The sequence below is a fragment of the Grammomys surdaster genome, unplaced genomic scaffold, assembly GCF_004785775.1.
Source record: "Grammomys surdaster isolate TR1022 unplaced genomic scaffold, NIH_TR_1.0 374, whole genome shotgun sequence".
NCBI classification, from domain to species: domain Eukaryota; kingdom Metazoa; phylum Chordata; class Mammalia; order Rodentia; family Muridae; genus Grammomys; species Grammomys surdaster.
Window position 1 is genome coordinate 593,491 of NW_021604793.1, and position 27,918 is coordinate 621,408.

Here is a 27,918-nt window from a genome sequence, read left to right on the forward strand (position 1 = left end):
GCGTGCCCACCCGGTGTTTGGTGGAGCTCAGGCTCGGGGCAACTCCCAGCCTGGTGAGGAACGGCGGCTTCGGGGAAGTAAGGCGCGGAGGGTCTGGTGAGCGCGCGCAGAAGCCGCGTTAAGTGACGTTCCCATTGCTGACCTGGAGAGAAACGGGGCGTCTCCGCGGAGGCTCAGCGGCCCCCGAAAGAGAGTGGTCGGCGCCCAGGACCCTGTGGAGATCCCTGGGGTGGCCTGGTGGGACACAGAGGACAAGGGACGTCCTGGAGGACAAACAGTGGACTCGTCAGTTTATAACGGGAGCCCAGCGTCCAGGCATGTTCGCCCCCTCCTCCCATAAGATTTCTAGTAGGATTCTTTGCTTGCTTCATCCTTTTAAGCCTCCTACAACCTTCAATTTCTTTTTTCCCTCCAGTTATTTCCATTACAACCCTTCGCAGGCTTCTACAAACCATTTCGTTGTATCTATACTTTTGCCATGAGGAATTTCAAAGGAGTCAACTTCACCACTCTGCTTTGCTGCAAGGAGGAGACCCAGGAACTGCTGTCTGACTTGAAGGTGGGGCCCTTTCTGGCTCAGGACACACCTAGTTTCTGAAATTATCTGTGTTTTTTCCTTCTTTCCTTTTTATTGTTTTTATTTTTATTTAAAAAAATTATTTTTCCATACTGGGGATTGAACCCAGGATCTCATGCATTCAGGAAAGCACTTCACTGCAGAGCTGTATCTCTAGAGCTGTTTTTACTTTTAAAAATAACATATATAATTTATATATCTTCATATGCTATATGTAAACATATGTAGCACATAGTATGTAATGTATAAATTATGTATTATATAAATATATGTTTAAAGTTTTTTGAGATAGGAGCTCTCTACATAGCCCTGGCTGTCCTGTAAGTCAATATGTAGATCAGGCTTGCCTTAAACTCAGAGAGATCCACCTGCCTCTGTCTTCCAAGTACTGGAATTAAAGGCATGTACCAGCAAGCCTGGCCAGTTTTCACTTTTTTATTTTGAGACAGTGCTCGCTAAATGGCTCCAGCTGGCCTTGAACTCACTCAAGCCCAGGAAGCTGTTGAACTTCCTTTTTGCCTTAACACGAGCCTGTGCCACCAGGCTTGTGTTTTGCCTTAATGTAGACAGGTTTCTACTCTTCTTTCTTTACCTCTCTCTTTCCTGCTCATCCGGCTTAATTCTTTCTCCTAGGAGTTCCTGTCCAGATCTCGAACTGATTTCCCCACCAGCCGATCGGCCGATGCTGAGAGAAGACAAGTCTGTGATACCATCCTGAGGGCTTGCACGCAGCAGCTGACTGCCAAGCTCGATTGCCCTGGTCACCTGAGGAGTATTCTGGACCTGGCAGAGGTGGCCTGTGATGGCTATTTGTTGTCTACCCCACAGCGCCCTCCCCTCTACCTGGAACGCATTCTCTTCATCTTACTTCGTAATGGTTTGACTCAGGGAAGCCCAGACACTGTGCTCCGCCTTGCCCAGCCTCTCCATGCCTGCTTGGTACAGAACTCTCGAGAGGCTGCCCCTCAGGACTATGAGGCCGTGACCCGGGGCAGCTTTTCTCTGCTTTGGAAGGGAGCGGAAGCACTGTCAGAGCGGAGAGCTGCGTTCTCAACTCGGCTGAAGGCCTTGAGTTTCTTGGTGCTCCTGGAGGATGACAGCATCCCTTGTGAGATTCCTCACTTTGCTTCTCCAACAGCCTGTCGGGTAGTAGCTGCCTATCAGCTGTTTGATGCTACTGGACAGGGTCTAGATGAAGCCGATGCTGACTTCCTGTATGACATGCTTTCTAGGCATGTGATCAGTGTCTTAGTAGGCGAGGGTGGTAGCTCTCCCGGTCCCCTCTCTCCTCAGAGGGCCCTCTGCCTCTTGGAACTCACCCTGGAACACTGCCGTCGACTCTGCTGGAACCACCACCACCACAAGGCTACCAGAGCAGTGGAGAAGGCTCGCGATCACCTAGAGAATAGCAGTATAGCTCCCAGCCTCCAGTTATGCCAGATGGGGATTGAGCTGCTGGAAGCTGCAGAAGAAAGACCAGGGGCAGTGGCCCAGCTCCTGATGAAGGCAGCGGCTCTTCTGAACAACAGCATCGAGGCGCCCTCACCCCCGCTCCGGGCATTGTATGACAGCTGCCAGTTCTTCCTTTCAGGCCTGGAGAGAGGCATCAAGAGGCACTATGGACTTGATGCCGTATTGAATCTCTTTGCTTTTCTTGGGGGATACCGCTCCCTTGTCCGGCACATGCGAGAAGTGAGTCAAGGACCCAGAGTAGGGTGGGGAGTGTGGCTCTGTAAATAGCTGGAAGGTTCTGGATCCTTGATAAGCTGCTCTCTGGGCTGTGCCCGGCTTCAAGGACTCTAGGCAGAAGTTAGCTCACTGTCTCCAGGTTTCAGATCAGTCCGCCCCTTCCTTCTTCCTTCAGGTCTCGGAAGCATCCTCCAAGCAGCAGCAGTGCTTGCTCCAGATGCACTTCCAGGGTCTCCACCTCTTCACTGGGATTATGTATGACTTTGCCCAAGGCTGTCAGGTACCGTGTGGGAGTCAGGAAAACCCTATCTAAAAAACAAAGCTTTGGTTTCGGACGTAGGGGGAGGAAGTCCCAGTGGACCTTGCATGACTCTTCTGACCCTTCAACCTTCTTGTTCCTTCAGGCAGCTGAGCTTGCCCAGCTAGTGGACAGTTGCAGATCTACTGCTGTCTGGATGTTGGAGGCCTTAGAGGGCCTGTCAGGAGGAGAGCTGGCTGACTACCTGGGCATGACTGGTTAGTGCCTTGGGGCTTAGCTGCACCGCTCTAGGGGACGGTGATCACTACAGAGTTCCAGGATAGCCAGGGCTACACAGAGAAACCTTGTTTCGAAAAATAAACAGGGCTGGGCGTGGTGGTACACACCTTTAATCCCAGTACTCAGGAAGCAAAGGGGTTAGGGGGTGGTCTACTGAGTTTAAAGCCAATCTGGTCTACAGAATGAATTCCAGGCCAGCCAGAGTTTTTTATCCTGAGAAACCCTGTCTCGGGGAAAAATAAGTAAAACTTTTTTCTTTTTTTTCTTTTCTTTTTTTTTTTTTTTACATAATTACTTAGTTTTATTTTATGTGCATTGGTGTTTTGCCTGCATGCATGTCTGTGTAAGGGTGTGAGATCTTGGACTTACAGACAGGTGTGAGCTGCCAAGTGGGTGCTGGGAATTTGAACTCAGGTTTGCTGGAAGAGCAGTCAGTGCTTGTAACTGCTGAGCCATCTCTCCAGCCCAAATAAACCTTTTTTTAAAAAAAAAAAAAAATGAAAGAAAGAAAGCAGACTCCAGGATGGGCAAGGAGTCTTGAGTATCATTGAATTAGGTGTTCAGGGTCCTGCCTCACGACAGTGTCCAGGAGAGAATGTCTGTGTACGCACAGCTAGCAACTGGTTCTGAGGCTGGAGAGGGTCTGATGTTCACGGTAGGTCAGTGCAGCTCAGCCCTCAGCCCTCGTGCCAGTGTGGAGAGGCTGCTGGTGTGAGTTTCCTCAGGGATAGTGGGCAGCAGCTGACGTAGACAAAGGTGGCCCTCCCCTGTGTCCCCTTTTGATCTGAATGCCAGTGTTCTTCTCATCCAGAAGCTAATGAGGTTACCCCGCGTTGAGCATCTCAGCAGCACAGAAAACAATGACTCTGACATTAGTTGTCCTCTCTCTCCCTATAGCCTCTTACACCAGCAACTTGGCCTACAGCTTCTTTAGTCAGAAGCTCTATGAGGAGGCCCGTGCCATCTTGGAGCCAGTCTGTCAGCACTTGGGCTTGGCAAAGTCAGGTGCTTGTTCTGAAGTGCCTCCTGAGAAGGTAGAAGGGAAGTAGACACGTGGAAAGGGAGGTTACGTTGGGGGAGTCCTGAAAGGGCTAGTCTGCAGCCCTGCCTAGGGCAGTGTTTCCCTAACAGTCTTGCCTGTGCTGTTGTTTGCTTTCTTTCTTTCTTTCTTTCTTTCTCTCTTTCTTTCTTTCTTTCTTCCTTCCTTCCTTCCTTCCTTCCTTCCTTCCTTCCTTCCTTCTTTTCCTTTTCCTTTTCCTTTTCCTTTTTCTTTTTCTTTTTTTTTGATACAGGGTCTTACTGTGTAGCTCTAGCTGGAATTTGCTATGTAGACCAGGCTAGCCAAAAAGTCCCAGACATCCACCTACCTCCTCACCTGGCACTTTATCCTAAAATGGCCTTTTTTAAAAAAAAATGTTGAGTGTTTTCCTAAGCCAGTTCCAATCCTAGCTTCACATTGGAATCATCTGAGCGAACCTCAGCGGCTTTCTAGTGTAATGCTTGCCTCACGTTAATTACGTTGGATTCTTGCCCTAGATCTCAGGCATCTACACGTTCTAAAAGTCTACCCCCCCCTCCCCAAGGGCCCTTCTTTGTTCAGCCAGAGTAAAAGGCGGGGTCTTCAGAACGGGCTGAAAAGATGGGTTGGCTGCATTGGCGAGTGACGTGGGTCGTACAGAACCTTGGGCTGTATCTCAAGTAAGGGACAAGGAGCTGAGGAATATAGATGGAGCTATGTCGTCAGGTGGGCGTCACTGGTAGACAGTGAAGGGCATAAGCCTGGGTAGTGGGGCTCTCGTGGCAGCCTGGGCAGGAACGGCCATGATAGAGAGCAGTGGATGGATGGTACGAGGCCCTCATCTTGAGTTGGCGAGGTAGGAAGGAAGTAGAAAAAAGGAAAACCTAAGAGTGGCCCTGCATTTTGGTCACGACCAGACAGTCCCATTTGCCGAGAAAGAGTCATAGGAGGTGGAACAGGGTCGGGTGGTACTGGAAGCTTAGTTCTCGGGGACTATAGAGAGGCAGGAGGGCCACCTACTATCTCTCTTCCATGTGCTCACTTGAGTGTCTGCTTGCTCTCTGTGCTGTGCACGCTCAGTGGCTCCATGTCCCAGCTCTCTTCCTGTCTCTGGTCAGCTACATAGGTGCTTCCGGCTCCATGTGGAGAGTTTGAAGAAACTGGGTAAACAGGCCCAGGGCTGCAAGATGGTGACCTTATGGCTGGCAGCTCTGAAACCCTACAGTCTGGAACACATGGTCGAGCCAGTCACTTTCTGGGTTCGGGTCAAGATGGATGCAGCCAGGGCAGGAGACAAGGAGCTACAACTGCAGTGAGTTGGAGGGGAGGCGGACCGTCACTTCTGCCCATGTCCCTTAATCCGACACAGTCTGCGTAGTCCTGCACCTGCTTTACAGACCAGGCTGGCCTCCAGACCCTTCTGCCTCTGCCTTCCTAGTGCTGGAATCAAAGGCATGTGCCGCTGGGCCCGGCCTCCTTGATTCTTATTTTGAAAGTGATTTCTCCATCAGTTATGCTTTGAGTACCTGTGCCTGGGTGTAGGGTGCATAGTGGTCAGAAGCAATGTTCTTGTTTAGTTTGGTTTTTGTTCTACTTGGAGAAATGCAACCATGTGTATTGTATGTATTTTTCATGAAGACAGACCAGACCATCCATGACCTGCTACTGGGTCATTTAGGCAAGTCCTTTTTTTTTTTTTTTTTTTTTTTTGAGAAGTGATGTACATAAGGCCTGAAGATGTGGAGAAACCCATCATTAAACACCTTAAAGAAGTAGTCACAGAATACAAAGGTGCTGGGGTGGAAACAAGCTTGGGACTGGGAACTAGTTTGAGAAAGCCTCCGTGGAGGAAGGGGAGATAGGATGGGGTGTAGCCTGCCAGTAGAGGGGTTGGAAGCCAGACCACACAGGATTTTGTAGGCAATGATACAGGATTCAATCCTCATGGAGCCCCCTACATTAGAGGAGCCATGTGACCCAATTAACACAATTAGATGCACAGCGAATGCCAAACTAAGGCTGAGGTTCCCTAGTAAGGTGCAGACTGTCTTCAGGGTCTTCACCCTGGTGCTGCTCTGCCCTTCAGGACTTTGCGGGACAGCTTAAGCTCCTGGGACCCAGAGACACAGTCTCTGCTACTGAGGGAGGAGCTGCGGGCCTACAAGGCAGTACGGGCTGACACTGGGCAGGAACGCTTCAACGTCATCTGCGATCTGCTTGAGCTCAACTCTGAGGAGACGGCAGCTGGAGCCTGGGCACGAGCCACCTACCTGGTGGAACTGGCCCAAGTGCTGTGCTACCACAACTTCACCCAGCAGACCGACTGGTGAGGAGGGATAGCTGAGGAGGGCTCTCTCTTTCACTGCATGTTCCTAATGTTACCGCTATGGGGATCAGTTTCCTACTCTGTTGCCACGTGCTCCCTTCCTTCATTTTAAGCACATTTGTTTATCCGTAGCGGCTGACTATGATTTACCTCGTGCTCTAACAGAGGCATGGCTCTGCCAGCTGCAGGCAGTTTTTGCAATTGTATGTATGAGTTTTTGGAACTTTTCAGAGGCTGTTTAAACACGAGGCCCCGAGAGGTGGGGTTGGGGGAATGGATGTGTCTGTGGCAGTTTGTTAGTAGTGGTGCTCAAAGAAGAAACAGGAAATCAGATTCAGAAATATCTCAGTCTTTCTCTCCCTCCTCTCCTCCCCCCTCCCCTCTATCCTTCTTTCTCTCCTATTTAGTGATGGGGGAGAAACCAGGATGAAAAAAGTGGGGAAAAAAAAACACCCACAAAGTAGCAAAGACCAGCTACACCCACTTAAGTGCATCTCTCTACAGCTCTGCGTTGGATGCTATCCAGGAGGCCCTGCAGCTTCTGGAGTCTGTGAGCCCTGAGGCACAGGAACAGGATCGCCTTCTGGACGACAAAGCTCAGGCCTTGTTATGGCTCTACATCTGTACCTTAGAGGCCAAAATGCAGGAGGTCTGTGGAACTGAGCCCAGCCAGGCTGCTCCCACCGAGCTGGTACTAGTCCTGGGTTTTGTTCCAATCGCTCTTCTTTCCTATCCAGGGTATTGAGCGGGATCGGAGAGCCCAGGCCCCTGTTAACTTGGAGGAATTTGAAGTCAATGATCTGAACTACGAAGATAGACTGCAGGAAGATCGTTTTCTGTACAGTAACATTGCCTTCAACCTGGCTGCTGATGCAGGTGAGGGCAGTCAACAGTGTGGCGCAGGCATCGTGGAGGCTTCGTAAGCACATAACAAATGCCACCCATGTGCCACAGGCTGGGCTTGTGCTGGGGATGTTGGGACAACACAGCATGGTATGCAGGAAGCCAAGTTCTTTTCAGATGGCCAGGTGGCGAAAGTGGTTATCTTCTTCTGATTTACAGCTCAGTCCAAATGCCTGGACCAGGCCCTGACTCTGTGGAAGGAAGTGCTTACCAAGGGGCCAGCCCCAGCTGTGCGGTGTCTCCAGCAGACTGCAGCCTCCCTGCAGATCCTAGTGGCTGTCTATCAGTTGGTGGCAAAGGTAATGGGATGGCTGGAGTCTCTGCCACAGGGTTAAGCTAGAACCCGAGCACCCTGACCTTTGACCTGTGCACTTGCTGAGAAGCTGTGTGGCCTAAGGGTATGGGCTCTGTTGGGTGTGGTACTTGTAACTTGTAGAGTTACAAGTAACTCTAGCACTTGCACTTGGGAGGCTGAGGCAGGGGAATTATGAGTTACAGGCCAGTTTGGATTATATGGTGGTACCCTCTTTTTAAAATGGGGCTAGGGAGCAGATCTATAACTCAGTGGTTGAGTACCTGGCCAGCGATGCCGAGTCCTGGATTCAGCCCCCAGTGCCACAGAGGTAGGAAGCAGTAGTTTATCTAATGTGTTGTTGACGTTAACACAATGATGGACGGAAGATGTTCTGTGTAAATGGAAAACTCAATTTTAACCTTAGGGATTACTAAATGTTCCAGGTCATAGTGGTGCATTTCTTTAATCCCTGGCTGTCCTAGAACTCCCTCTGTAGACTAGACTGGCCTGGAACTCACTTGCCTCTGCCTCCCCAATTCTGGGATTACTGATCAGGGACAACTGTGAGGGTCAGTTCTTTACTCCCCTCTGGTTCCAGGGATCTGACTTAGGTTATAAAGCGAAGAGACGGGTGCCTTTATCTGCTGAGCTATCTTTCTGGTCGCCAACTTTGTATTTTTATGTATAATTCTAAGGGGCTCCCTCACGCTCTTCTTAGACCCACCCAATATTCAGAACTATACAAGGAAAGAAAAGCGACTGTGGTGCCTACACGTGCAATCCCAGCTGCCAGGCAGGCCAAGACAGTGCAGGTTTACTTTAAGCCTCAATCACAATGGCAGTTTTTCCAAAATTAAGAGAGGTAGCTTGCCGGGCAGTGGTGGCACACGCCTTTAATCCCAGCACTTGGGAGGCAGAGGCAGGCGGATTTCTGAGTTCGAGGCCAGCCTGGCCTACAGAGTGAGTTCCAGGACAGCCAGGGCTACACAGAGGAACCCTGTCTCGAAAAAACAAAAACAAAAAAAGAGAGGTAGCCCTGCAGCAGAGCACTTGCTGAGTATGTTCAGGATTTGGGTCAAACCGCAGTTACCATAAAAGATTAAAACAGTTTATTTAGATACGGTTTGAAAAGTCCAGCACAAGGATGCTGAAACACTAGGTCAGAGCTAGATTTGAGTCTTGGGTGGACCACATGAGCACTTACAAGAACTGAGATAGTTAACGGGACCTCTGAGAACGAGTCTTAGTTTCCTGCTCCAGTCGACTGAGATTAGAGTCTCATGAGAATTCGTATGCGGGTGCTTCGGAACCTCTTGGCACAGTTCTGGGTCACAGCGTATACCCATCTGCCAGTGGTGATTGGCATCTAGGCCTTAAATTTGTGTGGTGCTGGGCATCAAATCCAGGAATTGTTTACATTCTAGGCAAACAGTAGTCTACTAACTGAACTGCTTTCCCTGTCTTTTAGTCTTTTTCTATTTATTTATTTACTTTTTTTTAAGACAGGGTCTCACTGTATGTCTCTGGATTGCCTGAAACTTCAGTGTAGATCTAGCTGACCTTAAGATCTACCTGCCTGCCTCCTGAATGCTGAGATTAAACATGTTACCACCATTGTTATTGTGTAATTATTATTCTTTTTAAATAGGGTCTGGCTATGCAGTCCAGACTGGCCTCTAACTCACAGCTATGGTCCTTCCTTTGCTTTCTCAGTACTGTAAGCATGTGTCACTGTGGCTGTTTTTGAAACAGAAGGGGCTGTGGTCTTGCATTTGAGCAGTAGAGGCAGGTGGCTAAGGGTTCGAGGCCAGTTTTTCTGTCTTTTTATTTATTCTTTTTTTTTTTGGAGACAGGGTTTCTCTGTGTAGCCCTGGCTGTCCTGGAACTCACTCTGTAGACCAGGCTGGCCTCAAACTCAGAAATCCGCCTGCCTCTGCCTCCCAAGTGCTGGGATTAAAGGCATGCACCACCACCGCCCGGCTTATTTATTCATTTTTAAATTTATACTGTTTTTTTCTTTTTCTTTTTCTTTTCTTTTTTTAAAAAAATGTTTATTTTGAAATTATTTTTAGAAATAATAATAATAAAAAGTCACAGGAAGGAGGAAAGGAAAGAAGAACACAGTGTCCACGCAACTTCCTACTTCATGAGCTTGTCATACCCTCCTTTGCTCACTAGTTCCCAGAGTGAGAAAGGTCTCAGCCACCCACAGTGTTACAGGGACATGGATCCATTTCACACAGAAGCCAGAGAATCCCATGCTCACAAATGCCATCACTGAGGCTGTAGCAGTCCTCTGGAATTCTTTTCTGTCTGGTTTGGTGCATCTTTTAACCAGCCGAATTGAGTCCTTTACAAACTGGCAACTTGGCTCAACAAACTCAGTTCTGTGATCCATGTCTTTGGGATGGCGGCTTGAGAGGGTCTGTTCTTTCTTTATTTTTTATTTATTTATTTATTTATTTATTTATTTATTTATTTTTCTTTTTGGTTTTTCGATACAGGGTTTCTCTGTATAGCCCTGGCTGTCCTGGAACTCACTCTGTAGACCAGGCTGGCCTCAAACTCAGAAATCCCCCTGTCTCTGCCTCCCAAGTGCTGGGATTAAAGGCGTGCACCACCACCGCCCGGCCCTGTTCTTTATTTTTTAAGACAGGGTTTCTCTGTGTAGCCTTGGATATCCTGGAACTCTCTCTGTAGATCAAGCTAGCCTTAACCTCATGGCGCTCCGCCTGCTTCTCCCTCCCAAGTGCTAGGACTAAAGGCCTGTACCACCACCACCCAACTTAGGGCCAGTTTGGGTCACATGACACCCTGCCCCAAGGCCCAAAGTGTTCAAGGTGGTTTTAGGTCTCCTGGGGGTGGTTGTTAGATTTCTGGGTATGTGTGAACACCCGGAGGTCCCAGGTTTCAGAAGCCTGGGGGCTGAGGGACATGCAGGCTCTCGGAGGAACTGAGTCAACATGTTCTTGGATGACTAGCCCTTGCAGGCTCTGGAGACCCTCCTGCTCCTTCAGATTGTATCTAAGAGACTACAGGACCACGCAAAGGCAGTCAGCTCTTCCTGTCAGCTTACCCAGCTACTTCTGAACCTTGGCTGTCCCAGCTATGCCCAGGTGAGTGCTGGCTTGTTGAGTCTGAGGCTGCAGGGGCCAAATGGCTTTAAAGGCCCATCTTTCCTTGAAAAGATTTGGCTATAATGCATTAGAATGAGGAATTCTGGAGGCGGCCTTGGGAGCTGGAGACTTCTTTCCTGGTCACTGAGTTGTGCAGATCAGCCCACCTGTTCCTCCTGACTTAGTTGATATCTTATTACCTGTGTGCGACTGTCACACTTGGGTTGACTCAGTGTCTCCCCCACCCCGTTTCTCTCTCTCAGGAGTGGTGGTGGTTGAGCCCGGGGCTTCAGGCACACTGGATGAGAGATGAGAGCTCTGCCACTGGGCTCTGCCCAGGCTCTGTCTTCTGCATGTCACCTTCTGATTTCTGCCAGTCAGCAGAGATCTGATCACTTCTTTCCCTCCTAAAAGACTCCATGGCTTCTCTGACACCCTGAACAATATTATCCTGACTTTATAACAGCTTTCTTTTACGTTTTTAATAGAAATGATTTTTTTCATTAATTTACACCCCAATATCATGTATTTATTTATTTACATGTGTATGCCTTCTCATCTGTATGGGTACCACATGTATGCAGGACCCATGGAGGTCAGAGAGGGTACTGTCTCCTTTGGAACTGGAATTAGAGGCAGTTATTAACTACCCCATGTGAGTGCCAGGAACCAAACCTTAACTGTTGAGCCGTCTCCCTGCCCTGGTCACCATCTTTATATTTTGGTTAATTCTTTTTCCTGCCATTTCGTTCTGTGAACCTAAGCCCATACGTACCCTACTTTTCACTTCCTGTGCATGTCCCCTGTCTGTAGTTGTATTGGTCCCTTTACCCAGAGTATACCTCTTCTTCTCTGAGGTTGTTTTTTCTTGTTTGTTTGTTTTGTGTTTTTGAGACAGGGTTTATCTGTATAAGCACTGGCTGTCCTGGAACTCACTCTGTAGACCAGGCTGGCCTCACACTCAGCCTCTGCCTCCAAGTGCTGGGATCAAAGCCATGCTCACCACTGCCTGACTTTTCATTTTATTCCTAAAGGCAGAGATGTCCACTGGGAACCTTTAAGATGTGACTGTCCTCTGGCTTTTTGTCTCTCCCAGGTGGCTGAGGGTGTTTCTCTGTTGTCTTTTAGGGTTTTTGCTTGTTTCTTTGTTTTTGGTGTGGTAGTTAACTGAAAGTGTTTTAAGCTTCAAATGAATAAATAGCTTTTGCAGATTATAATATTTGAGATAATATAGCATTCAGTGCCTTGCTTGCACATGCTTCACTTTGTTTTAATTTGAAGAGTCTAACTAGCATGTGAGTGGTGTCATCTGTCTGCTTTTAGTTGTATCTGGAAGAGGCAGAGTCAAGCCTGAAGAGTCTGGACCAGACGACGGACTTGTACCAGCTGCTTTCCCTGACCTGTGCTCTGCTTCGAAGTCAGCTTTGCTGGGCTTGCCAGAAGGTGATTCCTATGGTTCCCACTGCCCATGTTACTTATAGACAGGGACGGAGCTGAGCCCAGATCGAGCCCTAGGACAGTGGTTCTCAACCTGTGGGTCACAACCCCTTTTAGGGCTTGTAGGACCCTTTCTTTCTCAGGCGTTTCCGGACTATTGAAAAACACAGATATTTATATTACAATTCATAACAGTAGCAACATTACAGTTATGAAGTAGCAACAAAACCAATTTTATGGCTGGGGGGTCAGCACAGCATGAGGCATGTATTAAAGGGTTACAGCGTCAGGAAGGTTGGCTGTGCCCATCTAGTGTTTATATGGATCCTGGTGCGAAACTTGGTTTTCAAGTTTGGTGTTTGCATGGCAGTTGTTATCCCCCTTCGCCACCCTTCTTACTTTGTTTTTGGTTTTGTTTTGTGGTTAGCGGACCTCCTGCAGGCTGTACAGCTGCCCTGCCACTGAGCTACCCTCTTCTCTTCTCACCTGAATTTCCCAAGGCTCTGGACCTCAGGAAATTTATTGGGATCTTCATGATATTTATCTGTGCTCTAAGATTTTCCTGCAGCTAGGCAGAATGTTCAGGACCCTGAAAAGCAGCAGAAATGTCTTCACCTGGTAGTAGAGATATTAATTTCTCTCTTTGTCAGTTTCTGCATTGGCAGAATACATGCAAGGGGGCTAGAAGCTGACATGGTAGCCATTTCTGTAATTCTAAGACTGAGGCTGGAGGAGCTAGAGATTGAAGTCAGCCTGGGCTGTATAGCAAGACTACCTCAAGAAGAGGAAACAGTGGTTTGGGTGAGAGGAGGCATTGGTCTAGTTGGTTCCAGAAGATGGCAGTTTTGCTCCAAATTAGCTGTGGGCCTTGATCATCTCTTCTGATCAACCTCCAGGTTTTTTAGGGGTTGTTGTTGTTGCTGTTGTTGCTTTTGTTGCTTTTCCATTCTTAAAGGCAGAGATTCTCACCTCAGACCTCTAGGGGCATCTCCAACTTACATGATGTTTCTCTCTGGCTTTTCGTCTCTCCCAGGTGACTGAGGGCGTCTCTCTATTGCTTCCGGTCCTCCGGGATCCTGCCCTCCATAAGTCATCCAAGGCTTGGTACTTGCTCCGTGTCCAGGCCCTGCAGACTCTGGCTTTCTACCTCAGCCTCTCGTCCAACCTCCTCTCAAGTGCCCTGCGCGAGCAGCTCTGGGATCAAGGTGAAAGAAAGGGGCTTCCGGCTTTCCTGGATGGTGGGCGTGGTTTCTTGCGCTGGCTGCTCTCATGCTGTCCAGCTTGTAAAGCAGCCTTACCTAGAACCTACCTGTACCTGTGGCAGCAAATGGTTTCCCTTCATCTGCTACCTGTAATCCCTAGGAAAAGAGCTCTGTGATTGATTAGCTCCGTCTGCCTACAGTGCAGAAGGAAGAGTGCCTTGTGTTTGCTATCTTAGTTGAAGGTCTAGGCCTGCTGTTGCAATCATCTTTTCCCACTTTTCCCACACCAGGCTGGCAGACCCCAGAGACAGCACTGATAGACGCCCACAAGCTCCTCAGAAGCATCATCATCCTGCTGATGGGCGGCGATGTGCTCTCAGTTCAGAAAGCAGCTGAGGAGTCGCCCTTTCTGGATTACGGTGAGTCTGAGGAGGAGAGCAAGCCCTTGTGGGATTGGACACACTAGATACGATGACTGCCTTGTCTCCAGCGAATCTGACCGTGGCTCCGTATTGTCTTTCACTCCCTGCAGGTGAGAATCTGGTGCAAAAATGGCAAGTTCTCACAGAAGTGCTGACCTGCTCAGAGAGACTGGTCGGCCGCCTGGGCCGCCTAGGGAACGTGAGTGAGGCCAAGGCCTTTTGCTTGGAAGCCCTAAAACTTACGACCAAGCTGCAGATACCTCACCAGTAAGTAAGAAGACGCCAGTGCTGGCTTCTGCCATGTGCTTTTGAGTGTGGATTCCCCAGTGATTGTAGAAGTTCCATGTTATATCTAGAGAGATTGGTGGGAGAAGGCTAAGCAGGCCATGCTGAGGTAATCAACTTTAATCATATGCCTGATTAGTCTGTAAGGACAACAACTGCCTTTGCCTAAGCTTCTGTGCCCATGGGGCTTGGTAAGGAGTGCAGTGGGATTACCTGAAGTGTGATTTGGGATGAGACTTCTCAACCTGTGGGTCCAGAGCCTTCTCACAGGAGTAGCATACCAGATATCCTGCATGTAGATCTTTACATTATGATTCATAACAGTAGCAAAACTACAGTTATGAAGTAGCGGTGAAAGTAACTTTATGGTTGGGGTCACCACACCATAAGGCACTGTATTAACGGTGGCAGCATTAGGAAGGTTGGGAAGCACTGGTCTAGAACATTTCTACCAGAGAGGATGTATGTAGTTTAAGGACTCAGGGAAAGATGTGGAGGCCAGGGCCTGGGGAAGGGCAAGGAGAGAGACTCCAGGAAAACAGTAGTCTATTGACTGGTTCTCATCCCCTCCTCACAAGGTGTGCCCTGTTCCTTGTACTGAAGGGTGAGCTGGAGCTGGCCCGGGGTGACATTGACCTCTGTCAGTCAGACTTGCAGCAAGTTCTCTTCTTGCTCGAGTCTTCCACAGGTGAGCTACCAAGTGCCCTCCCGAGCTCAGTGGGGAGAGTTCATATTACAACATGTCACAATATATGTAAAGGTTTGACTGCATTCTAAGTCAGACAGGTGTCTGGTTCTACAGAACAATAGTCAGACTGTTACTGTTCCCACCTCCTCCAGAGCATATCTGCACAGGCAGAACTATCCCTGGTTGAGTCTCAGTGCTAGTAATTTTTTGTTTGTTTGTTTGTTTGTTTTGAGACAAGGTCTTTCAGTGTAGTCCTGTCTGGCCTGAAACCACTAGGAAAACTTTAACTTTAAACCCACGGAGCTAACCACATCTGTCTCCCCAGTGTGGTGCACATGTCTTTTATTCCACGATTCTGGAGGCAGATCTCTCAGTTCCAGGCCAGCCAAGGCCATGTAATGAGATCCTGACTCAAAAAGCAGCCCAGGGGGCTGGAGAGATGGCTCAGTGCCATTCAGGCTGACATCTTGAGCCACACAGTGGGATGAGGAAAGCTCTTTGATAGCTGCCCTCTAACTTCTGCCTGCACGTGTGGCACGATCATGCCCCCACACACTAACTTTTAAAAAGGATTAATTTTGGGCTGGAGATTAAAGGTGTGTCCACGATGCCCAGTTTGTCAATTGTGTTACCTGTGTGCACCTCCTCCAGCCCAGGTAGGAACACAGAGCTTTGAGGTACAGGAGTAGGGTGTGGACTGGACTGTTGATCCCTTGTTTAGGAAGAAAACACTAGGGTTTTTTTGTTTTTGTTTTTTTTCTTTTTTGGTATGTTACATAGATGTTCTGAGTAATTTGTAAGTAAATAGTATATACAATCATGGGGTTGAGCCCTGAGGTGGATCTCTTGAGACCATTTTTCAGTGTTGTAATTTGTGATCTGCTCTCTCTGTAGAGTTTGGTGTGGTGACCCAGCACCCAGACTCGGTGAAGAAGGTGCACACACAGAAAGGGAAGCAGAAGGCTCAAGTCCCCTCTTCCCCACCCCTGCCTGAGGAGGAGCCCTTCCTGAGGGGCCCTGCCCTTGAGCTGGTGCCCACTGTGCTCAAGGAGCCTGGTCCCATCCAGCCCTCTGCAAACTCCTCCCCGGTCCTGAAGACCAAGCCACCACCCAACCCCGGCTTCCTGTCTCACTTGCCCAGCTGTGACTGTTTGCTGTGTGCCAGCCCTGCCCTCTCAGCAGTCTGTCTGCGCTGGGTGTTGGTCACTGCAGGAGTGAGGCTGGCCACAGGTCATCAAGCTCAGGGCCTGAGTCTGCTGCAGGCTGTGCTGAGGGGCTGCCCTGCAGCCACCAAGCGCTTCACGAAGAATCTTCAAGCATCTCTGAGTCACAAAGCAACCCCCTCTTGTGTCTCAAGCCTCTTTGATGAGATCATGGCTCAAGTGTACACACGCTTGGCATTGGAGTGCCTGAATCAGACGTCTGCAAAGAGCCTGGGGAAGGTCCTGGCATCCGGGCTGAAGTTTGTGGCAACACGGATACAGTGTTTGGAGTTCTGGCGAGCCAACCTGCTCTTGATTGAGGCCCTTGCAAAGCTGGCCCACTTCAGCTACTGTACTACCGAACTTTTTGCAAGCGCCTGGGGCTGGCAGCCACCATTAATAAAAAGTCCGCCAGTCTTAGAGTCCACTAAGATTGAGAGACAAAAATGCTCTGGACGGGGGCGACGGCGGGTAGCCTCTGCTCCCCCACCCCTCCATATCAGCTCTCAGAAAGGTCTGGAAGAGCAAGGGCCACCTTGTACCCCTAAGCCCCCAGGCCGGGCTAGGCAAGCTGGCCCTCGTGTCCCTTTCACCATATTTGAAGAAATCTCCACACAGAGCAAGCTCGAGGTTCCCTTGGCTCCCAGGGTCCTCAGGAGGGCTCAGACTCGCCTCAAGGTAAGGCAGGACTGTGGCATGAGGATGGCTTTGGACAGTGTGGGCCTTGTAGAGGAGCCAAGTGGAGTGTCATCTGTCTGCAGCACCCTGCACCCTCTCAGCTGGGGGTCCGTTCCTCTGTCACCCTTCCCCTCCATCGTCTGTCACTTCCTCTTTCAAACTGAGACTTATCATGGACTTGAGTGGCAAGTGCCCTGTGGAAAGTCAGTTCTGAGGTCATCAGAGGCCTGTCAGTGCCTCCATAGTGCCACCTGCTGTTTGAACCTGTTGTTGAATCCCTTAGCCTTTGTTTCTCCCTTTCCCTCTGTCACAGGTGAACTTCAGTGATGACAGTGACCTGGAAGACCTTGTCTCAACTGAGGCACAACTTGTAGAGGAACCTAAGAGGCGAGGGACTGCTTCCCGTACCCGGGGTCAAACTAGGAAGGGCCCTAGCTTAAAGACAGATGCAGTGGTTGCTGTAGGTAGTACCCCTGGACATTCCAGTCTCAGTGGGAGGACTCGGAGGGCCAGGAAGGTGGCTTCAAGACATTGTGAAGAAGAGAGTCCCAAGGCATCCCTCTGTGTCCGGGCCAGCCTGGGACCGGAGATCATGAGAAGTATCCCTGAAGAGGAGCCAATGGACAACCAGCTGGAAAAAAGCTTCGAGATTCTCAGGGGTTCTGATGGGGAAGACTCAGCCTCAGGTAGGACTTCAAGGGCGAGAAGCAGAAGGCATGTGCTCTGCAGTATTTGCCAGGTGTCCCTGGGACCAAAGCTAAAGAAATAACAGTACCAAGGCCCAGAAGGCCTTTGCTAGCTCTAAGGGAGGAAACATGAAAAACAGTATTCTCTCCCTAGGTGAGAAGGCTGCTGCTGCAGACTGCGGTCTACCCATAGGAGAATGTGAGGTGTTGAGACGGGACTCTGGCAAGGTAGAGCGACCTGTCGTGTACCCAGACACGGAGGCCAATAGTGACCCTAGTCCATGGTTCCCGCCCTTCTCAGTTCCTGCACCCATTGGTGAGTATACGGACCACTGAGGTTAGATGACCCAGAGAGGGCTGAGTCAGCTCTCTTTTTTTGTATCCTTTTTTGGGAGGCACTTTTTTTTTTTTTTTTGAGACAGGGTTTCTCTGTGTAGCCCTGGCTGTCCTGGAACTCACTCTGTAGACCAGGCTGGCCTCGAACTCAGAAATCCGCCTGCCTCTGCCTCCCAAGTGCTGGGATTAAAGGTGTGCGCCACCACTGCCTGGCGGGAGGCACATTTTTAAAGAACTTTTTCTTGACACAAAATCTCATGTAGCCCGGGGTGGCTTTACAGGTGTGTGTCACATCCAGCTCTTTCTGTGTGTCTGTGTGTGTGTATGTGTGTTCATGTATGTATGCCTACACGTGTGTCATTTGTGTGCACTTATGTGTAGATGTCGAGTGTCTTCCTCACACTTTTGCTCACTGATGGAGTGTCTGCAGCAAGCCCGGGGGTCCACTTGTTTCTCCCTCCTTAGCACTGGGGTTACAGGTATGCGCCTCTGCCTGACTGGCTCTTGCAGTGGTTGCTGAGCATCCAAACACAGCTCTGCATGTTTGCACAACAGATATGCTAACAACTGAACCGTCTCCCCAGCCTGTCTTATTTTTCCCCCCACACAGGGGATCAATGTGTGGGCCTGGAATTTATTATGTAGACCAGGCTGTCTTCAAACTCAGAGATCTGCTGCACTTTGCCTCCCCAGCACTGGGATTAAAGGCTCAGCTCTTCCTTAATTTTGGGAAGTGGCACTTGCATGCATACTTGTGAAGGTCAGAGGGCACCTTTGGGAGTCATGATATTCCTATTCACCAGCTGAGCCATCTGGTTGAGGATCCTTGCTTTTGAGATGAAATCTTGAACTCCTAATCCTCCTGCCTCAGCCTCTCACATGCTGGGATTACCCAGCGTGTACCACCACATCCCAAAGGCTCAGCTTTAAAAATTTTTATTTTTTGAGACAAGGTATAATGTAGCCTCTGCTGGTCTAGAATTTTCTGTGTAGCCAAGGCTTGTCTCCTCTACCTGCCAGTGGAGTTCCAGGGAAGCCCCTCATAGGGGGCTGAAGCAGGCAGAGCTGACCTGGAACTCCACTAGCTAGGGAAGACTTCTTGAAGATGTCTTGAGGCACAGACAAGATGGTAAGAATATATGCGTACACCACTACGCCAGGCCTTTTCTTTTTCCTCTAATTTTTGAGGCACGATGTCACTGTGGTCCCAGCTGGCCCGGATTTGGGGAACATTCAGCCTCAGTTTCTAAAAATGCTGGAATTACGGGCTGAGCAATCCCTACATCTCCCAAACTGTCTATTGTCTTGGCTTCCTAGTTCCAGCAGTCTCTGAGCCTGGTTGGATTCTGCATTTTGTGTAAGAGACCTAGTCTCTCTGAGCTGTTGTTGTCTCTATAGTAAAAAGGGGCTTGGAGGAGAATAGAGTGCTGTGAGGCCTGTCAGTCAGGAGCAGTCTTGGCATAGTCCCTTGTAAGCAGTGGCTGCTGTTCTCTGTGGGAGGTGAGATCAGGACTCCTTGGAAGTTCCTATTAATTAAGAAGCAGGGTGCTCATGTTTAGCAATAATCCTGACTTTTTTCTAGATCTTTCTACCCTGGATTCCATCTCTGACTCATTGAGCATTGCTTTCCGTGGTGTTAGTCACTGTCCTCCAAGTGGGCTCTACGCTCACCTCTGCCGCTTCTTGGCCTTGTGTCTGGGCCACCGGGACCCCTATGCCACTGCGTTCCTTGTTGCTGAGTCTGTCTCCATCACCTGCCGTCACCAGCTGCTCACCCACTTGCACCGACAGCTCAGGTGAGGGCTTGCTGTCAAGGGTAAAATGGGTAAACTGCCTGGGAAGTTCTGACTTGGAAGGAGCCAGACTCATTCTTGTGTTGCTTACAGCAAGGCCCAGAAGCAGCAAAAATCACCTGAACTAGCAGAGCATCTGCAGGGGCTGGACCTGAAGGAGAGACCTGGAGGTGTCCCACTGGCCCGCATCCAGCGCCTCTTTTCCTTCAGGGCTTTGGGATCTGGCTACTTCCCCCAGGCAGAGAAGGACAGTTTCCAGGAGCGCCTGGCTCTGATCCCCAGTGGTATAGTACCTGCTTCTGCCTGTGTCTCCTGTCTTTTATACGTTTAGTTGAAGGACTGAGTAGATGAGCTTAAGATATTGCTTCGTTTACCTAGACTTGTACTCTTTGTCATATCTTTTCCTTTCTTCTGAGACAGGATCTTTATGTGTAGCCCACCTTCTGAGTGCTTAGATTTTAGGCGTGTACCACCACCCCTCATTAGTCATGCCTTTTTATATATTAACATCTGTTTCCCACACCAGAAGTACACTCCATTCAGAATTGTAGTCTCTTTGGTGTGTGTTGAAACATCTTGCTGGAGTGTCCTGGTATGAAAGGGGATGATGTGAGCACTTTACCCTGAGTGGAAACCTTTGTTGACTGCTGAGAGGGATGCGTAGGTACCAGCTGCCTGCTCATGGGGAGCTGTAGCAGAACGAGCTTCCCTGGAACTCCATTGACTAGGGAACACTTCTTGAAGATGTCTTGAGGCACAGTGTAGAAGACCGGCATGCGAGCACCATCTGAAAGTTTGCGTGACTCTGGGTGTGTCTTCTGTGTGTGTTAGGGGTGACTGTTTGTGTGTTGGCCCTGGCCACCCTCCAGCCTGGAACCTTGAGCAACACTCTTTTACTGACCCGCCTGGAAAAGGACAACCCCCCAATTACTGTGAAGATCCCCACCGCCCAAAATAAGGTAGGTCTCTGTGCTGAGGACTAGTGTTTGCAGGCTCTATGGGTAAGGGATGGAGAGGTAAGAAGCATGGAGAAGACCAACCTCCCAAACATCCTCTTCCATAGTTCCCTCTGAGCGCAGTGCTAAAAGAGTTTGATGCCATCCAGAAGGACCAGAAGGAAAACAGCAGCTGTACCGAGAAACGAGTATGGTGGACCGGTCGGATGGCACTAGACCAAAGGATGGAGGTGTGTGCTCCCGGGGTGAGAGGCGGAGTCCTGTCACAGAAGGGCTCAGAGGGTGGGGGCAGTACCTTCTGAGCAGAGATCCAGGTCAGTGTTGAGCTATTTCAGGTCCTTACTTTGTTAGATACCAATTATGATCCAGGCATGATTGCTTATGCCAATAATACTGGTACTCTTGAGGCCAGGGCAAGAGGATTATCTCAGGTTCAAAGACAGCCTGGGCTATCGTGAGTTCCAGACCACAAAGTAAGACCTTGTCTACAAATACAAAGTGAACAAAACAAGTTATGTCATATGAGGGGGACTTTTAAAAAGAGCTCCAGACTTAAAAGGAGGTATGGCAATGGAATGCTTAAAGATGCTCTGAGGTGAGCTAGCCCTCGCCTTTAATCCCAGCACTTGGGAGGCAGAGGCAGGACGACAGGACTTGGGGTCAGCATTAGCTACATAGTAAGTTTGAAGCGAGCCTGGTTATATCTCTTCCCTCCCTCCTCCTCTCCCTCCCTCCTCTATGAATGACAGTGAATATAGCTTAGTCGGAAGAGTATTACCTTAGAATATAGGAACCCTGTGTTTAGTCTGATCTTCAAAACAGCAAAAAAATCACGTGCGGTTATACAAGCTAGTTAGTTATCCTAGCACTCAGGAAATGGCAGCAGGAGGACCAGAAGTTCAGAGTCTTGGTTTATTGTTGTTTTTTTGTTTGTTTGTTTGTTTTGAGACAGGGTTTCTCTGTGTAGTACTTGCTGTCCTGAACTCACTCTGTAAACCAGCCTGGCCTTGAACTCAGAGATCCGCCTGCCTCTGCCTCCCCTAGGATTAAAGAAAGGCATGGCCACCATGCCTGCCCAGCTTCAAAGTCATTTTTGGCTACATAGGAAATTTGAAGCTAGCCTGGGAAATATAAAATTGTACTTCAACAAATAAATACTGAAGACGTGAGTGCAATGACACAAGCCTGCAGTCCCAATCCTGGGAGTTGAGACAGGAGGATTGCTGCCACTCAAGGTCAGGCTGGGCTATAGCCTGAGGTCCTCTCTCAAAAGAAAAAACTAGGTGTGGTGTACTTTTAGTCCTAGGATCCCTGTAGTTTGAGCCTAGCCTGGTCTATATAGTGAGTTCTAGGATACCCAGAGCTACATAGGGAGACCCTATCTCAAAAAAGAAAAGACAAAACAGACCAAAGACCTGTTGTCCACCGTTCATATTTGTCAACAACATAGTGATGTCTTCAACCTTTGAGTGGTTTTTTTGTTTTTTGGTTTTTTTTGGTTTATCGAGACAGGGTTTCTCTGTGTAGCCCTGGCTGTCCTGGAACTCAATCTGTAGACCAGGCTAGCCTCGAACTCTCGAACTCAGAAATCCACCTGCCTCTGCCTCCCAAGTGATGGGATCAAAGGTGTGCGCCACCACCTCCTGGCTGAGTGTTTCACACAAGGAAAAGACATAGACATGTAAGACTAATGGAACTTCCTGATTTATAAAACATTTTCTGTCTAACTGAAAGCTTGCTCCCTGCCCTAGGAACTCATCACCTCCCTGGAGGAGCAAGTGCTGGGCTGCTGGAGGGGGCTGCTGCTGCCGTGCAGCACCGACCCGGTCCTTGCCCAGGAGGCCTCTCAGCTACAGGAGTCTCTGCAGGGGTGTGGCTGGGAATATCCTGACTCTGCTCTCCTGAAAGTGAGTTCAGGGAACGGAGGGGAAATAGTTCTGTTCCTCCAGCCACTGTGGTGGAGTGTGGCACCCACACCCACTAACCACTGCTCTCCTGTAGGTCATTCTGAGTGGGGCCAGAATCCTCACCAGCCAAGATGTTCAGGCCTTGGCATGTGGGCTGTGTCCAGGGCAGCCCGAGCGAGCGCAGGTGCTCCTGAGCGAGGCAGTAGGACGGGTACAGAGCCAGGCGGCCCCTCGAAGTCAACATCTTGTATTGGTGTTAGACAAGGTAAGAGGACACCAGCAGCGCCCAGCGGGTGACACGCACAAGGTCGTCTCCAGGTCCCTTCAGACGTCTGTATTTGTGTGGCTGGTGACAGTGACTCTGGAATGCTTTTTTCCAGGACCTGCAAAAGCTGCCGTGGGAAAGCATGCCTAGCCTCCGAGCACTGCCGGTCACCCGGCTACCCTCCTTCCGTTTCCTGCTCAGCTACTCAATCACTAAAGAGGTGGGGAACGGGACGTGGGGCCTGAATGTGGCTGTTGGGTAAAGCCTCAGGAAAGAAGGCCACAGCCCTGGGGATATAGGAGGAGTGGAACATCAGTGGGTCGGATATGGAAGGGGCTTAGACTATGCTGGACCTGGGCTTCCTGGACTGACCAAGAGCCTAATTGTCAATGCTTTCCTCTCAGGCTGGGGCCTCATCAGTGCTGAGCCAAGGTGTTGATCCACGGAATACCTTCTATGTGCTAAACCCTCACAGTAACCTGTCAAGCACAGAGGAGAGATTTCGAGCCAGTTTTAGCAGGTCAGGTGATGTAGGCATAAAGTAGGGTAGGGAAGGGTAGAGGCACCGTGCTCCAGAATCAGTGGTTATGTCTCATTTCTGTCTGCTGCTCCCTCTGCTTCATGGTCTTTGCTACACGGCTGTCTGCCATATACTGACTTAGCAGCTTCTTCCTGCAGTGAAACCGGATGGAAAGGAGTGACCGGCGAAGTGCCAAGCCTTGAGCAGGTGCAGGCCGCCCTGACAGAGCGTGATTTATATATGTGAGTGTTTGGGGCAGGGAAGTTGGGAGGGGACCATCCTGGAGGGTGGTATCTTTATGGTTGATGGGTCATTTTAGAGGTGTTCAGTGCTGTCTCACTTCCTTCTGCCTCAGCTATGCAGGGCATGGAGCTGGTGCCCGCTTCCTTGATGGCCAGGCTGTCCTGCGGCTGAGCTGCCGGGCAGTGGCCCTAGTGTTTGGCTGTAGCAGTGCAGCCCTCGCCGTGCACGGGAACCTGGAGGGAGCTGGTATCGTGCTCAAGTACATCATGGCTGGCTGGTAAGGCCGGAGGGTGAGACCTGCCCTTAGGGGATTAAAACTCTGGCCCCTATCCCAGGTTCTTTCCTGGGTCTGAACCCTGAATTTCTCACGTGTCTGGCTTTCCTCCCTCCTGGGGTTCCCCTGGAACCACAAGCCAAGGGAGCGCCTCATTGTTCGAGCCTCCTTACCCATGCACCACTGATAATGTTTTCCCATGTCTGTTGTTACAGAGCCCTTACTTTGTATTTCTGCATTCTTTCTTCCAAGCCCCTTGTTTCTAGGTAATCTCTGGGATGTGACTGACCGAGACATTGACCGTTACACGGAGGCTTTGCTGCAGGGCTGGCTGGGAGCAGGCCCAGGGGCTCCCCTCCTCTACTATGCCAGCCAAGCCCGCCAGGCCCCTCGGCTCAAGTATCTTATTGGTGCTGCACCTGTAGCCTACGGCCTACCTGTCTGTCTACAAACACCCTGAAACTGTCTGGTCTGTGGTAGAAGCTGTGTGACTATCTACCTCCAAACTTGGTTTTGATTATTTAGAATTTTTAAAGTGATTTTCCCTGGTGTTTTGTATGAAATATTTTCTTTAATGTGACCTTAATAAAGCTATACCAAGCCTCGGTTTGTGAGAATTCAAGCTCCTCTCCTCACTCCTGCTCTGACTGTAAGCAGATTGGAGGTGTTCCACAGGGTTCAGAGTGGGAGAGCTTTGGGAAGAAAGACTAAACCACAGGACAGAGTTTGCTGTGGTGATGAAGCTGAAAAGAGGGCCATCAAAATACTAAAAGTGGCCTGGTGCTGCATGCCTTTAATCCCAGCCATTGGGAGGCAGAGGCCAGCCTGGTCTACTTAGCAAGTGTTCACAAAGGCAGTGATAGGGCAATGTGGATGTTCTTAATTCTTCCATTGCCTTTGTCTGTCTTCGGAATGATTTTAGAAACCACTGCTCTTCCCACTAAGACTGCTACAATTCAGCAATGCCAGCAGCCAATTCTATAGGGTTTTGCTACTCGCATGGTTTTTTTTCCTTCCTAACTTAACTATTAAAGTTGCTGGGAAGCACATATACCCTTCATATCCATCACACAGTAACAATTATAATGGGGCTGGACAGGTGCTCTGTTAAGAACACTGGGCTGAGCCGGGCAGTGGCGCACGCCTTTGATCCCAGCACTTGAGAGGCAGGCAGGTTTCTGAGTTCGAGACCAGCCTGGTCTACACAGAGAAACCCTGTTTCAAAAATCAAAAACAAAAAACACAGGGCTACTCTTTCAGAGGACCTAAGTTTGGTTTGCCTGCATATATTGAGACACAAAAAATAAATGTAGTTCGTTGACAGTCTCTCCTCTTTGGCACTTACACTTTATCATTTAAAGCACTTTAGTGGTACTATCAGAACACAGGCTCCCCGCTAGCCTGTCCCGGGCTTGTCCCAACGACGCGCAGTAGCATATACTGCTTTACAATCTTGTGATGAAAACGTCCCCAGAATTAAAAAATTAGACTCGGGTACGACGCGAGCTCTCAAGGAACTCCAGAGACCACTTGCAAGAGTGAGGTTTAATGAACGAAGCTTCGGTCCGAAACGTATCTCACGTAGGAGACAGCGGATTCGGCCCTGAGATCTAAGTTTAGGAGATTTAAAGGTAAAGGTCGGCGGTAGGAAAGGGGTTGTGGCACAGTCATATACAATTGGCTGTTTCAAACATCTGTAATGTGTGTAAACGGATCTCACGAGAACTGTGCCTGGTTTCTGTGGCCTTGAAACTCAGTGTGAATTTTATCTGAGCCAGCTCACCACCTGGCAGGATTTAATTAGCAAGTCCTTGGGCCCTTGGTGGGAGTTTTTAAAACATCACAGGAACAGATGGGTGTTTTAATAATGTTCTCTTTCTTAAGGAATTTACCCTTGGGCACTTTCCCTATCTTCTACAGCCTGTGGATCTTCGGACCTTTGTTTCCCTGCATCTTTAGTGACGGCCTGGAGTTAGCAAGCTGGCTGACTTATTTTTAACTATTTGTATTAGTAAATTGAGGCTTACAGTTATATTATTTATCTGACTTAAAAATAACCTTTCAGTGGTTGTCGTGAGTCAAGAGTTTAGAGTTCCTTGAGGGCCCAAGCCGTGTTTGCTACTTAACTGTGCTAGCTTTGGTGTACTCTGCGAAAAGAAAACACGTTTTGTGTTCTTTAACCAAGTTTGAGATCCGTAGAGCGGGTCCAAAACGCCGGATCATAGAGACAAAGAGCGCAGAGCGTATCCCCTGGCAGTACCATAGAGATAACGCGGAGGACGGCTAGAGCGTCACTCGCCTAGGCGGCTTCCTCTTCGGCAGTCCTCCCCAACATGGCGCAGTCGATTAACATCACGGAGCTGAATCTGCCACAACTAGAAATGCTCAAGAACCAGCTGGACCAGGTGAGGACCTGTCCCAGCACCTTCCTCGCGCTTCACGTCCTCCGACCGCGTGCCCTCCGGGTGGGGGAGGCTTCCTTTCCCAGGGAAACCCCTATCCGGTCCCAGGTCCCGCCCCCTCTGCCCGAGACCCGCTTTCTCGGTTCTCCAGCTGACCCCTTTTTCCCCCGGCTTCTGTAGGAGGTGGAGTTTTTGTCCACGTCCATTGCTCAGCTCAAGGTGGTACAGACTAAATATGTGGAAGCCAAGGACTGTCTGAACGTGCTGAATAAGAGCAACGAGGGTATGGGCTAGGCGGGTGAGGGCACCTGGGGAGGCCGGCTTCTCTGTCGCTTTCTCCTAGTCCAGTTTTCGTTAGAGAAAACTATCCGTTACGTAGTGTGTATAGCCCACACGAGCCCCCGCATGTTGCCAACGGAAAACTAAAATGTACAAGACGTTCCTCAGTTGCTGTGTTCTTTTCAATTGTCTGTGGACACTGAGCCCTGTTGGGAGCTTCCCTTAACGTCTTCACGTGGGAGCGGCTAGCCTTCCCCAGCTGTTTGTCTTCATTACTTTCACAGGAAAAGAATTACTGGTCCCACTGACGAGTTCTGTATCCTTTCCACGGGAAATGCTACCTTACCTTCTTCCACAGTCCTTCCCAAAAGCGGGGAGAGTTTTGATTAGTCATCCAATGATTTTAAGAACAGTTGCACACTACCTAGGTCTTTTCTAACCTTGGACGGGTGTCCATGTGATACTTTGTATCAGAGTTCAGTGAAGAATTGAAATGTGGTGTTTCTCTTTGTTGTTTAGAGATGTTAATATAGAGATAAAGCTTGCATTCAGCTAAAGCAGTAGAAAAAAATGTTAGGATATTGAAACTGGGAACAGGTCTCTTTCAATTTCAGCTTAATTGCTGCTCATCTCTGAAATGGTTTCACTAAGAAATGTAGATTGTTTCCACCTGTTGAAATGACCACGAAATGACAGTCGAAAAAGAAACCTAAGAATAGCAATGTGGTGAAGACTGTTTTAAAGTAACAACAATAGAGCCAGCAAGGTGACGCCGAGGGTCAAAACACACATACAACCTGAGTTCAGTCTCTGATACCAACATGGTGGAAGGAGAAGAGCAGCTCTCAGAAGTTGTCCTCTGACTTCAGTGCTTCAAGGCATGCACACTTGTGAAAACATATACACAAAACAAGTAGATGTAATTTTAAAAGCAGTAATAATCTGAAACTAAAGAGATGGCTCAGCAGTTAAGAGCACTTGGTCTTGCTGAGAACCTGCTTTGGTTCCTAGAATCTACATGGTGTAGGTGACTCCAGTTCAAGGGAATACAGCAACCTTTTCCAACTTCTGCAGGAACCAGGCATGCACTTGACGAACATACATACATACAGTTTTTGTCTTAGGGTTTCATTGCTGTGAAGAGACACCATGATCAAGGAAACTCATAAAGGCCAACATTTCATTGGGGCTGGCTTACAGATTCAGAGGTTTAGTGGGAGCATCCAGGGAGACATAGTGCTGTAGAAGGAGCTGAGAGTTCTTGATCCAATGGCAGGCAGGAGAAGAGACTGACTTCTAGGTAGCTAGGAGAGGGTCTCAAAGCCCACCCCTGCAGTGCCACACTTCATCTAACAAGGCCACACTTTCTAATAGTGCCACTCCGTGGGCCAAGCATATTTAAACCACCACAAATATATATATATATTTTTAAAATAAGAATGTGTAATAATCCATAAGGACTTGTGGCTAAGGGGAAGTGAGCCTGGCTTTTCACTCACACTATTCTAGAACCTTAGGAAAGAATCCTAAGTATCTGATCTATTTCTTCTGGAAAGACTAATGTGGAAAAATACAAGAACGCCTTTAAGGATGAGAGATGGGATCGGGACAAGAAAGTGTTCCGGTTTCTGTTGTCTTCCCACGGAACCAGCTCTGTCTTTCTCCAGTTACAGTGACCGATAAGTTTTCCGTTACTTGGTTCTCCCTTCTGCACCTTGTTAGAAAAGGACACGTTTGGGCTAGTACTGTGGCTGACAAAGCCATGTCTTGGAGCTGGGTCAGTTCTCCCTTAACCCCGGCTCCTCAGATGTACGTCCCCGGGAAGCTGCACGACGTGGAGCACGTGCTCATCGACGTGGGGACGGGCTACTACGTGGAGAA

At 49.2% G+C, this 27,918-nt stretch overlaps 2 protein-coding genes across 2 annotated transcripts in view; both read left to right on the plus strand.

The window, feature by feature from the left end:
* The first annotated feature begins 472 nt into the window (after positions 1 to 472).
* Espl1 (extra spindle pole bodies like 1, separase) lies at positions 473 to 23,978 on the plus strand. The gene is made up of 30 exons (XM_028781140.1): positions 473 to 559; positions 1,211 to 2,269; positions 2,442 to 2,559; positions 2,675 to 2,782; positions 3,702 to 3,838; positions 4,941 to 5,134; positions 5,909 to 6,148; positions 6,653 to 6,797; positions 6,886 to 7,024; positions 7,211 to 7,350; positions 10,328 to 10,462; positions 11,786 to 11,905; positions 12,933 to 13,104; positions 13,392 to 13,520; positions 13,634 to 13,790; positions 14,387 to 14,496; positions 15,391 to 16,376; positions 16,690 to 17,062; positions 17,217 to 17,378; positions 18,981 to 19,194; positions 19,285 to 19,475; positions 20,023 to 20,150; positions 20,255 to 20,377; positions 21,899 to 22,054; positions 22,149 to 22,319; positions 22,435 to 22,539; positions 22,724 to 22,839; positions 22,998 to 23,081; positions 23,195 to 23,359; positions 23,609 to 23,978. The coding sequence occupies exons 1-30, from the start codon at positions 479 to 481 to the stop codon at positions 23,814 to 23,816; spliced, it is 6,366 nt and encodes a 2,121-aa protein (XP_028636973.1). The 5' UTR covers positions 473 to 478; the 3' UTR covers positions 23,817 to 23,978.
* A 1,687-nt stretch (positions 23,979 to 25,665) lies between these two features.
* The window catches only part of Pfdn5 (prefoldin subunit 5), a 4,211-nt gene continuing 1,958 nt past the window's right edge, over positions 25,666 to 27,918 (plus strand). Inside the window, exons 1-4 of the mRNA XM_028781167.1 lie at positions 25,666 to 25,761; positions 25,939 to 26,041; positions 26,322 to 26,353; positions 27,845 to 27,910. Of these exons, the coding sequence (XP_028637000.1) occupies positions 25,690 to 25,761; positions 25,939 to 26,041; positions 26,322 to 26,353; positions 27,845 to 27,910 (273 nt within the window). The 5' untranslated portion in view covers positions 25,666 to 25,689. The remainder of the gene's footprint in view (positions 25,762 to 25,938; positions 26,042 to 26,321; positions 26,354 to 27,844; positions 27,911 to 27,918) is intronic.

Excerpts from the sequence above, each read along its gene's own strand:
- Espl1 (XM_028781140.1), top strand. The coding sequence starts at position 479 with ATGAGGAATTTCAAAGGAGTCAACTTCACCACTCTGCTTTGCTGCAAG. Across the intron at positions 7,025-7,210 it reads CAACCTGGCTGCTGATGCAG|CTCAGTCCAAATGCCTGGAC; the intron begins GTGAGGGCAGTC and ends TCTGATTTACAG. Across the intron at positions 7,351-10,327 it reads TCTATCAGTTGGTGGCAAAG|CCCTTGCAGGCTCTGGAGAC; the intron begins GTAATGGGATGG and ends TTGGATGACTAG.